Here is a 15,589-nt window from a genome sequence, read left to right as displayed (position 1 = left end):
ACTGAGGGACAACCTACGAAAGATGACTCGTGCGTGTGGGCTGAGGAGCAGGACGAGGGGCGCTTCCAGGAAGTGCAGCCCACGGCCTGGTCACCTGGTTTTGTCCTTGGACGACAGCTCTTCAACCCTAGCATCTCATCCCACCCGGAAGCCGATGTAAACGCAGTGTGGCTCTTCTGCAGGTCTGCGTGTTCAAATGACAACCCCCCACACCACACGTGGACGTGGACAGGTAGAGGAGGGTGCCTGGCTGTATGGACACCTGGCCGCCGTGAGCGCAGGCCCGCGGTCAGCACCTGTGGTTTGTGAGCACCGCCCAGCAGTCCTTCCCACAGCGCGCAGCCCAGTACCTGCCTTCGGGCACAATCACCACAAAACGTTATTTCTCACCGTTAACAAATCCCCTCCCGGCATTTTGGGCGTTCGCTGCGGGTTAGGATCTGTGGCGTCAGGCAGCAGCAATTGGGACAAAACCTGTCTGTTCCCATCGGCCCTGGAAGCAGCCCAGCCCAGTGGTTCCTGAGCCCAGAGTCCAGGGTGAGGTTTGACAGGGAGACGAGGGAAACACTCTGCTGGTGTTTTTGCTGGTTGGGTGTGTTTTACCTGCTCCTGTTTCCTTTGCAAAGAGAAAGCGTCTGGTGAGTGCCTTCTTCACCCTCATTCTGTGTGGACACTTGGACGTTGCCGAGGACTGAAGGGGTGGTGAGCGCTGTCCCTGGAGGGGGACCGATTTCGAGGTTGCCGGGGTCCTAGTGATGGTGGCCAGCCCCACCACTTAAGAAAGCTTGTTGTCGTGGCCACAGGGATTCTACGTGAGCCCCTCCGCAGTGAGTTGGAGAGCTCGGCCTAGTTACCGAGGCCGCCACCTCGTCTCCTGCACAAAACACGTCTCAGTTTCCCAAGCTCGACGGGATGCATTGCGAGCTCTTGTTTAGTGGTAAGCCCATCCTGCTTGCTCAGAATTACCAAGAGTCCTGGCGGTAATTTCCAAAACCACAGTGAGGAGGATTTCATCTGCAGGACGGAAGACTGGCTCTCCCCGCAGCGAGACAGGTGGCCACGTGCCCTGCGTTCCTGGGGAGACGCACTTCCCTCTGCGGCTTCTCTGCCCGGACACACCCCTTCCCGGAAGCAGCGTCCACGGGGCTGATTATTTACCTCCGCCACCTCCCACTGTGGCCACCGCGCCGCAGGGTGCCCTAGGAGGCCCAGAGAAGAGCGCCATCCTGATGTAGCTTTCTCCAACCACAGTGAAGTCCGCTGGACAAAAGAAAGTTCTCCAGGAGGCCGCCGTGTGGCACTGCACTTGTCTCGTAAGTGTCAGCAGTGCCAGAGGCCTTGGGGACCACCCGCCTAGCAGCAGGCATGGGCAGTTCTACCACTTACTAGCTGTTGTGTTTAGGCAAGTTTTTTAACGTCTCTGATCCGTTCTGTGTATGTGAGCACAATTCCACCCACCTTCCTCCAGGAATTTAAAAAATTAAATGTGCAAAGTGCCTCAAAAACATGGCATGCATATTGGTATGTGCTTCACAAAGTACTCATGCTAAAATCATTGTCGGTCCCTCCGTGGTTGCGTGTAGAAACTGAGGCCCAGAGCACCAGCGCGGTTTGTCCCCAGATCCTAGGATCAGCGGAAGCCGTCCCAGTGAGTCACACCCCGTGCTGTTTGCCAGACTCTCAAAAGCCGCCGGCCGGGTGCATCGAGGACATTGCAACCAGCAACCGGCATCCAGCACAGACATTTACATCTTTCATTTTTTTTTATTTTAAAGGTATTTTTTTAAACCTCTGTAATATCTACGTTCATCATCTTGTAATGATTGAAAAAGGGCAGTGCAGACTGAAAATAGTTACACTAAGAGAATAGTACATTGTTTTTCATTAATGACTTATGTTCACCTTTAAAGGATGTCTTTAAAATATTTTTATTATTATACATTATGAGCCAATAAACGATGGTTTACTGGAGGTGGAGGGGGTAGAAATCATAATTCACTTGGGATAGACAGGCAAAGTGGATTTTTCCTTTCCTGTTAGCTTTACTTCTGAGAGTAAATATTAATGGCCAAATTTTTTAAAGGTACCGTATAAGGAAAAGCTTGACTACAATGTGGAGTCTTTTAAAGATTTTGCCACAGGGAGAACTGTGGCAATTCCTGGGGAATGTAAACACCACAGAGGAGAAACCAAGATGGCGGCATAGGTAAACACCTAAACTGCTGCCTCGCACAACAATTTCAAAACTACAACTAAAAGACAAAACGGACATCATCCAGAACCACAGGAAGGCTGGCTGAGTGGAAATTCTACAACTAGAAGGAAAGAGGAAAGCACACTGAGACTTACAGGAGCTGCGAAAGGCAGAGGTACAGAGGCGCGCCCGCGCGGAGAGGGCTGGCAACTGAGTACGCAGCTGGCTTTCTCAAGCAGGAGGGAGACAAAAGTTCCCGACTGCTCTGAACTCCAGTTCCAGGCGAGACTCTGGGGACCCAGACTCATTTGGGGAGAAAATGGACTGTCTGGCAGCGGGCGAAACTTGAGGACGGCTTTCTCTCAGAGGAGCTTGCAGCGATTACCGTGGGACACTGAGACCCAGGGGCCTCTTAGGGCAGGGCTGACAGGAAGCCATTGCTGTTTGCTCTGTCCTGAGACTTCGCCCCATCCAAGCTGAGCACAGAGGCTTTTGCAAGTCTTGTCTCATAAGGGTGTCTCCAGCACAGAAGTTCTCCCAGCGTAGACACAGCTGATCCTCATAGCCAATTGGCCTGGAGGTCAATTCCTCCCAGTGATACCAACAACAATCAAGGCTTCACTACAGCAAGATTGTGCACACAATCTGATTGCTCAACAGAAACTATGCAGGCCAGACAGGACTGGCAAGAAATATTCAAAGTGATGAATAGTCCCCCTCAGGTAACTGGGGAGGCTGAGCCACTGGGCCCTATAGGACACCTAGCACACAAAGTCACTCTATCAACTCAGGGAAGCAGCCAAAATGTGGAGACAAAGAAACAGATCACAAATGAAAGAAATGGAGGAAAGCAAATGATTGGATATAGAGTTCAAAACCACAGTTATAAGGTTTTTCAAGAATTTTCTAGAAAAGGCCGATAAATTTAGCGAGACCCTCGAGGATATGAAAAAGGACCAATTAGAAATTAAGCATACACTGACTGAAATAAAAATAATATACAGAGATCCAACAGCAGACTAGAGAATCCCAAGAATCAAGTCAAAGATTTTAAATATAAAGAAGCAAAACACACTCAACCGGAAAAGCAAAAAGAAAAAAGAATCCAAAAATATGAAGATAGTGTAAGGAGCCTCTGGGACAACTTCAAGCATACCAAGATCTGAATTATGGGGGTGCCAGAAGAAGAGAGAGAGCAAGATATTGAAAAGCTATTTGAAGAAATAATGACAGAAAACTTCTGCTACCTGGTGAAAGAAATAAACTTACAAGTCCAGGAAGCGCAGAGAACCCCAAACAAGAGGAATCCAAAGAGGACCACACCAAGACACATCATAATTAAAATGCCAAGAGCAAAAGACAAAGAATATTAAAAGCAGCAAGAGAAAAACAGTTACCTACAAGGGAACACCCATACGACTGTCAGCTGATTTCTCAACAGAAACTATGCAGGCCAGATGGGAGTGGCAAGAAATATTCAAAGTGATGAATAGCAAGAACCTACAACCAAGATTACTCTACCCAGCAAAGCTATCATTCAGAATTGAAGGTCAGATAGCTTCACAGATAAGAAAAAGCTAAAGGAGTTCATCACCGCCAAACCAGTATTATATGAAATGCTGAAAGGTATTCTTTAAGAAGAGGAAGAAGAAGAAAAAGGTAAAGATAAAAATTATGAACAACAAATACATATCTATCAACAAGTGAACCTAAAAATCAAGTGAATAAAAAATCTGATGAACAGAATAAACTGGTGAATTTAATAGAATTAGGGGCATAGAAAAGGAGTGGACTGACAATTCTCGGGGGGAAAGGGGTGTGGGGGTGCGGGAAGAGACTGGATAAAAATCGTACACCTATGGATGAGAACAGTGCGGGGGGGGGGGGCATGGTGGGGAGCTATGGGGGGAAAAAAGAGGAACAATTGTAATAATCTAAACAATAAAGATTTATTTAAAAAAAATAAATACCACAAACCAGAGAAGAAAAAGAAGATTTTGCCACATTGCCATCATCTTCTTTGCCGTAATTTTCCTGGGAAAATTAAACCATCTTGCTGCTAAAACCCTCCTCTCCCTCACTCCCCCGCCCCCCATTTCCTGCAGTTAGAGAAGTGACATTCGCCTCCTTTGATCAAACAGTACCCCTTTGCACTTTGCAGAAGTGAAGAGGTGTGTCTCTCAGAGTGTAGACGCGAAACTAAGTCACCAAAAGATAAGCTCATGTATCCGCGTGCTGCGGGCAGGGTGGCCTCAGGACCGGAGCCTGGGAGGGACACGGACCGGCCTCCTGCTGCTGGAACCCCGGGGGACGAGGGAGTCAGCCGTTCACTGTGGGCTCTGACACAGGAGCCTGGTGTGTGGCTAACAGCCCCGGATTTCAGAATGTCAAATGAGAGGGTAGAAGGGATTTTGGAAATGCTCGCTCTCATAGTAGATCAGAAAATTTAGGTCAAGGGATTTCTTTTTAAATAACCCTCCCACCCTGCTCATCTGTTTTGCATTTCTTGACTTCTGGTTTTGGATGGGAGGATATTAAGTAATGTTCATAAAGAGTCAGCTCTTTGAAAATGGTAGTTAATTTTGCTTGCTTTTGTAATTCCTGTTATTATTTCAAGTTCCCCCTTTCTTGCTTCTGTAATCCCTATATAAATCTTGACAAGCTTAAAAATGTAGAATTTATTTGTGAAGTTAATATGATTTGGAATTTTAGGTAGTGCATTAAATAACTACTTAGCAATAGAGTTCAGCCTCTCTCCAGAAAATACACGATTGTAAGCAAACATGAGACATACCAGCCCCGCCCCTGGCATAGGTGCACCCTGAGAAATGGCCACAGGGCAAGCGCCGCCCGTGGGTGCTCAGAGTACAGATGCGTGTGCTTTCTCTTCTCACAGGCAAGGCAGCTTCCCGGGCATGAACCAGAGCGGGCTCATGGCTTCCAGCTCTCCCTACAGCCAGCCCATGAACAACAGCTCGGGGCTGATGAACACGCAGGCGCCGCCCTACAGCATGACGCCCAACATGGTGAACAGCTCCACAGGTAACCTTGGCGCCGGCCCAGGCCGCCCTGCCCCTCTCCTATGCCCGCCCGCGGGCGGCGCCTCGCCGGCTCCAGCCTCCACCTTTCGGTGAAGTGGGGAAAACACTGCTTTCTGCTTCTTGGAAACCTGCGCAGTCTGCTTAACAGTTCTAAGATTTGAGGATTACATGTCATGTACATGATGTGGACAGAGTTCGGTGTCATTGCAGAGTACTTGCTAAGCACATACACCAAGTTCTTTGGGGGAGGGCCATTCTGGGAGTATCGGCGGCCCACGCAGTGTCCGTGCTCTCACTTGACGGTGGCGGAGGCGAAGGTGAACGTCCTGCTTCAGAGGAATGACTGAGGGCAGAGTGGGGTCCCCTTTTTCCTCTAGGGAAGCTCACCTTTAAATGTCCGCATGGCAGAGTGCTCTTTGCAGATCAATGAGAAATTAGGTACTTTGTTAAAGAACTGTTCCAGTATTTTCAGTGTGTTTACATTTTCCAACCCACTGTATGACCTCAACTGCTTTCTTAGCACATCCCATCTGATGAGTGCGGGAAGCGGATTGCGAAATGGCTAGGATGCCCACACCTGGGCGCATATCCCTGTTCTCGGACTCCTCCGGCCCTGAGCCGCCTGCTCACCCAGCGAGCCGAGTGCTGGTCTCCACGGAGGGTTGCGTTCTCCCACCCGGGGAGCGGGAGCCGCCCTGTGGGTGGGAGCCTCCGGAGTGATTGAGGCTGCAGTGGCGGTCGGCCCGGGTGCCCCCCGGTGTGTCAGGAGAGCGCTGTGGAGCCCGAGGTGGTGTCCCCCATGACCGCTCAGGCCTCTGCCTGCGCTGCCTTCCCGCCGCTCCGCTCTCTGCCGGCGCCCTGAGCTGTTGCTTCTCTGGCAGGTGAACACAGCGCTGGGCTCACGTGCTGCCCATCCTGCCGGAGCCAGTCCCGGCGTCCAGGGCCGGATTGGTACAGCCTTCCCCTGATTGCTCCCCTTTGAACGGGTTCGGAATAGGACACAGTAGGAACTGCGGGTGAACGTGGAAGTTTTTACATAAACAGAACAGGCCTTCCTGCGGGGAGGGGGGCCAGGCCGTCCTTCACCCCTGAGGCGGTGCTGTCCCATCTGCGGTGACCAGGGCGCAGCTCTGAGCAGCCTGTTAGCCAGAAGCGTCCCCACCGTCCCAGGTAATAGGGACTCTGGGTTGTGGCATTATGGGTTTTGTCTGGCTTGCTGAAATACAATTACCTCAGAGCATTGAATCTACACAATAAATTCTCACCTACTATTAGCAATACTCATTTTTCCCTTTTCCTTTGGACTCCAGGGCCACAAAAATAACCAACAACAAACAGATGGCACCGTGGCCTGCCCGAGAAGATTTATGTATTCCTAAGGAATAACCAATTTCACGGAGATTCACAGAGAGGGGTTTTTACACTATTCAGATAATTCAGTTATTTGTTATTTCATACAAAGGTAATCTGTTCCGTGAAAGGCCATTTATCCTCACAGGCTTTCGTACGGACTAGTAGTATATATACTTTTTATTGCATTGTGCATTTTGAAATATTGAATTTTTAATAATTTAAACATTCATCAAAATTTTTTACACATTTATGTGATTTTATTTCAGCTTTATTAAGTCAAATGCTACCTGATAGAAAGTAATAATGCCGCACATCCGAGGAATAGTGACGATTCAGCGTTTGCTGGCATGTGGCGAGGGCCCACGCATGTCTGCGGGACTGTGGGCTGGCTCCGGGGGAGTGGACGGCAGGCCCAGGGCAGTGAGCTCCTGCGGAGCGTTAGGTCTGAAGGTGCTCGCTCAGCTTTTCTAGAGACGGGCCAGGCCTGGCCGGGCAGGGGCAGTGGGATGGGCAGGGGCAGTGGGATGGGCAGGGGCAGTGGGCATGGGCGATGGGCTGATTTCCTGGGAGAGGGATGCTGGCTCACAGGCTGGGTTTGCTCAGGTTGATGGTCCCGTGGGCTGGCTCGGGTGGGAGAGGGCGGTGGTGGACATGGTGGGTCCTGCCTCTCACCTGCTCGGCCCACGTGGAGGTGCATCAGCATCGGGCGTCCTCAGGGGGTGCCCAGGCCATGCTGAGCTAGATAAAGGAGTGCGCTTTCCTCACACACTCTGTGTGTGTTGTGTCAACAGTGTTCTTTATATAGTTGCTACATATAAAAATAGTCACGAGTATTACAGGTGTATGCACATAGATAGGCCCTTTTGTGTTTTCAGAAACAAGGAACGAAACATTTTGCGGAGTGTGCTGTGTTGTTTACCGCGAAAAGGAAGAAGTGGGTGCATTTCTGGCCCTACTTTGCCATCCTCTGGGATGGTGGCAGCCTTGGAAGGAGGCTGAGGAAGGAAGTGGGAGAGTAGGAAGGAACGTTCAAGTCACTTTTGCTCACATGACGTGTTCCCTGTTCCTTTGAATGTATTAAGTCGGGGGGAAACGGCTGCCGTGGGACCTTGCCCGCCCTGACTCTACGAGTCATTCTGGCTCTTTCGCTGGCGAAGCCGGAGGGGCGTGCATGTGGCGTCTACAGACTCTGCATCCGCACCGGGTCCTCTGTGGCCCTTTGGGGGAGGGGGGCGCAGGGCCTGATTTAACACGTGCCTATGGTGGTGGTCTCTCCTCGGAAGGGGGGAGAAATGGTGCCCTGGAGTCCCTTTGCCCTGGGAGAGTGGGGCTTTGTGCACGATTCCTGAGAATTCTGCTAAGCAGTCAAAATAAGCATTTCAACAAAAGGATGGAGAAAGCCACTGTAAAGAAAGGCCTGGAAGGATAAAATTTACAGTGTAAGGCAGAGCACTAAACAAAACTATTACTACAAGTCCTTCTGTGTCTCAAAATAATAAAGCAATGCAATCTTTGACAGTTTTCATATTTGTGCAACTCAAATGCCCATTTTAAAATATATAATATTTTTTCTATTTTAAATGAAGAAGTTTGGAGAATTTCAAATCAATATATATGCTTATATTCATCTAAGACTGATTTTTAAATCAGTGTAAGTCATTAATTGTCATAATACATATTGACCTAGTTCCTTACACTGCCACATTGCTTCTGTGTACATGCACACATTTAATGCATGAAGAAGGATAGTATTACTTTTTATTTTTTAAAAAGTATTTCACATAATGTGTTACAAATGCTGACAAGACTGTTAAGCCATTGGAGAAGCAGGGCCTCGCCGAAGCCGCGTGTCCGTGACTTGGCCGCTTCCTCGGGAATTGCGTGCTGTCGTCCCTTTGAGCCCACTCTGTGAATAGCTGGCAAGGAGGGTGGACTTGCATAAATAAGCCCTCTTCCCACACTCGCCCTGCTTTCCCCCTTCCATTTCTCTAAAAAGGGTCTTCCTCGATGTACAGCTTTACCAACTCCTATCTTGCTGGACCCCAGAGGTAAAGCCACCCGGAGCAGCAAGGCGGACTTCTCCGTGTAATATCTCTCAGCTGCTGTTTTGAGGTTTCACACATTCACAAAAATAACCGCATTTTTAGCTGATCCCAATAGATTCTTCTCTGCAGCTGCATCACTTGAAAAAGCTTTTTGTTCCAGTTCTTAAAGTCTAAGTATTGAAAGTAATTGGGAAAAAAAAAAAGAAAAACATCCCAATTATGATTTGTGTGTGTGATGATGACTTCAGGGCTGACAGGGCTGCACATGGGCTTGGGAAAGCCAGCAGTGGAAGCGGCATTGGCGTGCACCATGGAGCGCGCCCATGGGAGCTGGCCGGCTCGTGGCAGGGTGGGCCTTTTTGGCAGGACCTCTGGTCCCAACCTGCAGTGATGCTAACGATATCAGCAAATGAGCTCCACAGAGCTTGCCAGCTGATTCGCCAGAGCCCTGCTCTCCTCCCCCTGCTGTAATTAGAACTAATTATTTTCTAAAACACAGTAATACACGAGTGTGTGCGGCACTCGTTTTGCAGTGGGCAGTCTGTGGAGCTTTGCCGTAGCTTCCTTTCTCTTTGTGCTGTTTGGCACATGGTGCTCCGCGCGCACTCTTCGCTGGAGCCAGCCCCGTTCGCAAGATGTAAAGTGGGTCCTGTCCAGAAAACCTCAGGACTAACTCGCTTCGAAACAGGAATGTTTCCTGGTCTTAGCTCGCTCATAAGGCTCACAATGCTCTCCCTCTTCCTTCTCCGCCTCCCTCTCCTCGCCGACGCCTCGCACGTGTGTGGTGTCGCACCTGCAGCCGTGCTGTGCAGGTGGTCTCACAGTGGGTCCCGCAGGAGCTCAGCTCTCACTCCCCGGTACCTACACTCACTCCCACCGTGGCCTCGCTCTTCCTTCAAAAAGAAATTCAAACTCTGTTTTTCACTTGAAAGTGTCTATTCGTATTTGCAATGAATGTGTATAAATCAGTTGTTCTTTGGTAGCCCTTTCATTCTAAAGCGTAGATGAATTTGATTGAATTTCTGAGCCAAGAAAGAGAAAATGAGTTTTGCCTGGGGTCATCAGGTTGACCCTGGAGTGGTGTGGGTGTCTGCCCTGGGTGTCTGAGCTCTGCCCAGGACTGACATGTGTGCAGTGCACCAGACCGGAAGGAAACCAGCCCATGCAAAATAATTAGATTCTTTCCTTCAGAACTTACTACTTTTGATCATTGTCTTTGAAGTCATCTGCTACAATTGTCTTCCATTATTATAGCCTAGGCCCCATGCAATAGATAAATAAGCTTTTCGAATGAAACACTATAATATGTCAAATGATTTTGCAGACTTACAGATTCTGTGAATTTAGGAAATAAAGGAAGCACTAAATCCTCTAGTCACCAGGTAAAAAAATATACACTACCAGGTGTTGCTTTCAACACCTGATGAGCAATTTAAAGACTGGGCTTATTAAATAATATTGCTATAAGTTGACTTTCAGTGGTTTGGATCTTGAGTAAATGATTGCTTCTTTTTTAAAATAAAGGATTGCCGGAATGTCATGCTATTTAGACTTCAGAAATTACAGTTTGCTCTGAGTTACGATTTCCTTTTCCTTTCCTTCCTTCAAGCGACAGTCCGGTGCCCCGTGCATCCCTCAGTAACTTGTGTTAGCGGGCGCTCCACCTGAGGATTCACATGTATAATCCTAAACTCTTTCTCCTGTTTTCGATTAGCATCTATGGGTCTTGCAGATATGATGTCTCCTGGTGAATCCAAGCTGCCCCTGCCTCTCAAAGCCGACGGGAAGGAAGAAGGCACTCCGCAGCCCGAGAGCAAGGCGAAGGTACTTCCTCTCTGCACGGTGGGCTGCCTGCTAACGCTGCACGTCCTGGCGTCGCTGGTGCTGGCCCACGCTGCTTCCCGTCTGGTCTCTGCATGCCTTCACTTGTGCACATGTCTGTAGCCTTTCTTCCCCCACCCCGTCATGGCGTGGATCTGAAAGTTACTAGTTCTACGGCATTAACTCACGGCTGCGGGAGGGGGTGGCGGGACAGGACCCCTAAGAGAAGTGCTCTGGGGTGGGGAGAAGGAAGGGATCTTGCCTGGTTTTGATTCTTGCAGCCATTTTCTCTGCCTTCAGTTTATAGCTTCCTGTTTTGGCCGCCTCAGCAACAGCAACATATTTAATATTTTGCTTTCCTGCCTTATTTGATAAATAAGGTGAACAGCTTTTTTTTTTTCCTTTCTTGCTTTCATAAGGTGTAACCCATGCTTAACATTCCATGTGAGCTTGAAGTGAGCATGGTGGCTTAGTGGCCGTATCCAGCATCAGCAAACTCACCGAATTGTACTAATTAAGAATGTTGTTTTAATACCGTCTATGTGTGTGTTTTTGTGTGTCCGTTTGTACGTCTTTATCTAATATGAAAGTTCGTCTGTTAAACTGGATGTACTTTTTGTTATTTTAAATAAAGTTTGCCCTACCTTTGTCTTTTTTTTTTTTTTTTTATTCCTCTACCACAGGATAGCTACAGCTCTCAGGGTATTTCTCAGCCCCCCACCCCCGGCAACCTGCCAGTCCCCTCCCCAATGTCCCCCAGCTCTGCTAGCATCTCCTCATTTCATGGAGATGAGAGCGATAGCATTAGCAGCCCGGGCTGGCCCAAGACTCCATCAAGCCCTGTAAGTGGCTCTGGTTTTTTGTTTTTTTTTTTTTTTCGGGGTTTTTGGATAATTAAGTAATTCTACTTTAATGCTTGCTTATTTACTTGTTTTATAAGACTTTTTCTTCAATAATTTATCCATAAAAGGGGTTTCTTTATAATTGCATTAGTAACAAAATGAGCAAAGTTGATGTGCATCATAGAATTTGATCTCTGTCGATGAAACCGCTGCTGTGGACAAGCGCCTACGAGCACGAGGTTGTGTTACAGGTCCAAACTCCTCCCCGTGGTGACCGTTCAAATACTGAGTCCATGCGCACTTGGCGCAGTTAAAATGAGTCCCTCCTTGTTTACGTGGGAACTGTGAGCAGTCATGGAGTAAATGACAAGCTGCCTTCGGCAAGTTTGTTGTATCTGAAACATCTTCTTTCAAAACTGCCTGCCTGAGAATAGGAGCATTACGCTCGGGCGTGGCTTAGACGTCAGCCCTGTTCCCGCCCCCTCGGCATCAGCAGAGAAGTGGTGGGAGTGCTCGTGCACGGGACCCTTGGACCGCCTCTTAGATGACCGATGTGCCTACACTAGAGTCGGTGAGATGAAAACTTACATCCTGCACAAGACTGCTGATGATCCTGAAACTGAGTGTTGGTTCCCATGTGACACATAAGAAACAAAAGTGATAACGTGTATATTTAAGGGGATTTTTTGGCCTTTATGTTCTTGTGCCCATTGAGTCTTCTTTTCCTCCTGAAGAAATTAATTCTGTGCCATTAAAAAAAGAAGAATGGCACTGTAGTAACCTTTATTTTACATTCATATAAGGACTCAAAAGATCTTTTTTAAAAAACCTTAACATGCAGTTACTCGCCAGGAAGGCTTAATTAACACGCTAATTTTTGTAAGAGGGTGGATTGGAGAGCACAGCTCAGTACAGCGAGTGGGAGAGGCTCACTGGGACCTGGCAGCCCCGTCAGCACCCAGAAGGAGGCCGCTACTCATTGTCCACTCGCTGGCTCACGCGGATGGGCTGGAGGTTGGAAGAGGTGGTTGCGGCCGATGCTTGTAGAATTCATACGGAGCTCCGGTCTAACCAGCGTTTTCCTTTGCAGAGGAAGAAGGGGTAGATGTTCGCTGCCACCTTCTCTGTAGACAACAAGATGAATGAGAAATGGTGCGGGGGGCTGTGCAGGACTGATGGGCGGGAGGGTGCCGCTCCTTCATGCCGATGTCTGCGTTACTGGCTTTGAGTCTCAGAAGGCAGCCAATATGGAGGGTGTTTCCCCATCATCGACCCTGGGTTTTGTTTGTTTGTTTTAATCATAAGAAAAGTATTTTGGGATCAGTAACACTCTCAACAGGTAGAATTCAAATTAAAACTTTCCCAAAACATTTGCATGTTAGTTCAGAGGGGAAAATTGTAGAGACTGAAAATCTTTAAGACCTTAAGATAATAACTAAGACCAATAATTGATTAAAAACAAAGACTACTGATAGACTATGTTTAAAAATCCCACCTTGTTGATTTCTGAACTATAAAGAAGGGTTGAGGTACTTATTGTATTTTTAACTTAGAAGTTGCATACACCCACTTTCTACATAAATACAAGGAAAAAAGCAAACTGTAATGTTAACCTAATTTTCCAATTATAATGCATCGCACTTAAAATTGCATGTCACTTTCCTCTTTTTTCTGAATATTTCATGTACATTATCTCTTCCTGGGCCATCACCATCTTGAGAATTTACAAGCCGCTCCCGGCTCCAGGGCTCAGTGAGGACGGAGAGGGTGCAGTTCGGGGGAGGGGACTGTTAGATGATCACTGTGGGTGAGAAAGCCCCTTTCCTGAGTGAGATGTTAATTCAAGAAAGACCGGAGGAGCTTGGAATGAAGGACTCAGACTGTGCTGTCACGTCACTGCTGACGTGTGCAGTTTAGGAACATTCTGCGCTGAGAGCGACGTGGTTTGTGCCTCGCGTTGCTCTCACCAGTGTCCCTGACCAAGTCCGTCCAGTAGCAGGCCCTGCGCGGACTGAACAGGAAAGACGCTCTGTGCTTTGGCAGTGTGGGCCCAGCACTGTTGTCACAAAACATTCACAGTGAAAGTAAACGTTTGCACATCCACGTACTACCAGGCATATGGTAAAGACTGCGAAATGTGAATCTGCCCGAAGACGAGGGAAAAAGTACTTCGAGACTTCATTAAGTTCTAGGCGAGGAGAACGTGGGCGGCACTACAGCAACGTCCTGCTGTGGTTTTCCGCGATCCCCACGCCGTGTGCTGGCCCCGTGGGCTGGGACAGGTTCCCACCACTGAAGCCACGTGAGGCGGGAAGGCCAGCCCCTCCGCAGAGCTCAGTGGCCGTGGGCAGGTCCTAGTGACGCTTCTCCAAAAGCCACGCCACAGCCAGCGTCTGAGCAGACGAGGTCTGCGGGCCTCGGGATGAAGTCTGCTCTTTCCTGAGGCTTTTGTTTCCCTCCGTGTCCTTCTCTGTCCGGACACCCAGTTCTCACTTTGGAAGCAGACCCCAAGGCTGGGAGAGGGGATGCTGAGTGTGGGCACGGTCCGTCTCAGCTTCAGTCTTACTAGATGGTGTCCAATTCCCGGAGCACCTTGCTCACAAAACCCGCTTTTCAGGGTGTTTTAATCCGCTGTTGATTCTTACTTGGATGCCGCCAGACTTTTTGGGCTTTCTTATCATGTGCGTCTTCACTCCCGTGTGCCAAGTGCCCTCGGTGTGCAGGCACAGTTGGTGCCTCCAGGTCAGCAGACCCTGCCTGTGGCCCTTCACGTCCCGTCGGGAGAGTAGAGGCAGGCAGATGCTCCCTGCAGAGGGTGGGCTTTCACTCACTGAGTCACAGGCGCAGCCGAGGGCGGACCACGCCTGCAGTGAGGGGCAGCCACCGGGTTGTCCTGGCACGTGAGCCCAGCCTGACCACTAGTTGTGTTTTAATCCTCACCGGACGGTATTTTTCTGTTGCGTTTAAGAGGGGGAAAGACGGATAGAAACATCGATGTGATTGGCTGCCTCCTGCACGCGCCCTAACCAGGGCCCGGGCCGGGGAGGGGCCTGCAACAAGGTACGTGCCCTTGACTGGAATCAAAGCCAGGACCCTTCATTCAGTTCACAGGCCGACACGCTCTCCACTGAGCCACTCTGGCCCGGGCTAGCTTTTCACTCAGATGCATTATGGCACCATGAAAATGCTTTTCTGAAGCTTTAAAAACTATGAAAAATAAAATGACTATTAAGAATTATGATCTTCAGTACATTTTTCTAATTTTAAGAGAACAAATTGAGATATGCCGACACGAAACTTAAGTTTATTTAACAAAGCAATGTAAGAAAGTTAAACATGCATCGTCAAGCTACTTTGAGGCCTGTTTCCGGTCAGGATGACTCACTCCTTTCCCTGCCCAGGTCCTCAGTGGCTTCTCCCGGGGCAGGGGACAGGCCAGACGGCAGTTCAGTCTTAGATTCGGGGTGTACAGAGCTGCTCGAGTGATTCCACATCGAAGAGATGGCTCTTATTTCTCTTACCCTGAATCGAGTCCGATAAAGTGCAAGAGGGAGGTTGGTTCTATGTTAATTGATTTTAGGTGAGAATACTTCTCCTCGTGTCCTTATTTCAAATTACCTTTTATTTTAAAACACTGGGTCCGTGTTTTTAGAGTATTTCCCGAAAAGGGAAAGACTTCGACACTAGGATTTAGAACCCTCCGATACCTGCCCCGTTGATGACAGAGCTCCTGGGGCGCCATAGTGTGAGAAAGCAGCTTCAAACGTCAGAGCGCGTTGTTCCTCGTCAAACACTCCTTGGCTGTAAGAGCAGGAAATACAGTTTAAAGACGCAGTGTCTATCGCGTGTGCTCCATAGCGTGGTGTGTACAAGGGCTTGCAGACATACTAGGGACGTGTGCATACACTTTCCAGCACTTCTCTAAGGTGGTTTTAAGTGGCTGGCCCTTTAGCTTCAGCGTCGATGTAAATTCTAAAAGATCACTATGTTTTTTCCTGCCACTCCACATTTTTTATTTACATCAACTCTCTCACCCGCTTCTGCATATTTGATGTAAAGATTTTGTGCCTCAATAATTCTAAAGCTGGAGGCTTAAAATTTCAGTGAAAACAGCTTGTTAAAGGGTTTCCTTCCCCAACATCCTTGCTCAGGTCCTCCTTTTATTGGGGACCACGTTGCTAAACAAGGTCACATCAAACCTCAATGGCAGTCATGTTATTCAACCCCCCAAATTTCAGAACGTGTGTGAAATTATGTTAGGCTAAGTTTCATGCAGAAGAGTTAAGAAAATCT

At 48.5% G+C, this 15,589-nt stretch overlaps 1 protein-coding gene across 8 annotated transcripts in view; it reads left to right on the top strand.

The window, feature by feature from the left end:
• Positions 1 to 15,589, top strand: part of ARID1B (AT-rich interaction domain 1B) — a 415,788-nt gene that overhangs the window by 374,662 nt on the left and 25,537 nt on the right. For 7 of the 8 annotated variants that reach the window (XM_080666163.1, XM_080666164.1, XM_080666158.1 and 4 more), the window contains 3 exons: positions 5,091 to 5,236; positions 10,348 to 10,457; positions 11,138 to 11,296. In XM_080666163.1, the coding sequence (XP_080522289.1) occupies positions 5,091 to 5,236; positions 10,348 to 10,457; positions 11,138 to 11,296 (415 nt within the window). The remainder of the gene's footprint in view (positions 1 to 5,090; positions 5,237 to 10,347; positions 10,458 to 11,137; positions 11,297 to 15,589) is intronic. The other variant, XM_080666160.1, reaches the window with a different exon arrangement.

Source organism: Plecotus auritus (assembly GCF_963455305.1).
Source record: "Plecotus auritus genome assembly, chromosome: 4".
Classification (NCBI taxonomy): Eukaryota; Metazoa; Chordata; class Mammalia; order Chiroptera; family Vespertilionidae; genus Plecotus; species Plecotus auritus.
Note: the sequence above shows the minus strand (reverse complement) of the source record. Positions and strands in the feature narration are given on the sequence as shown.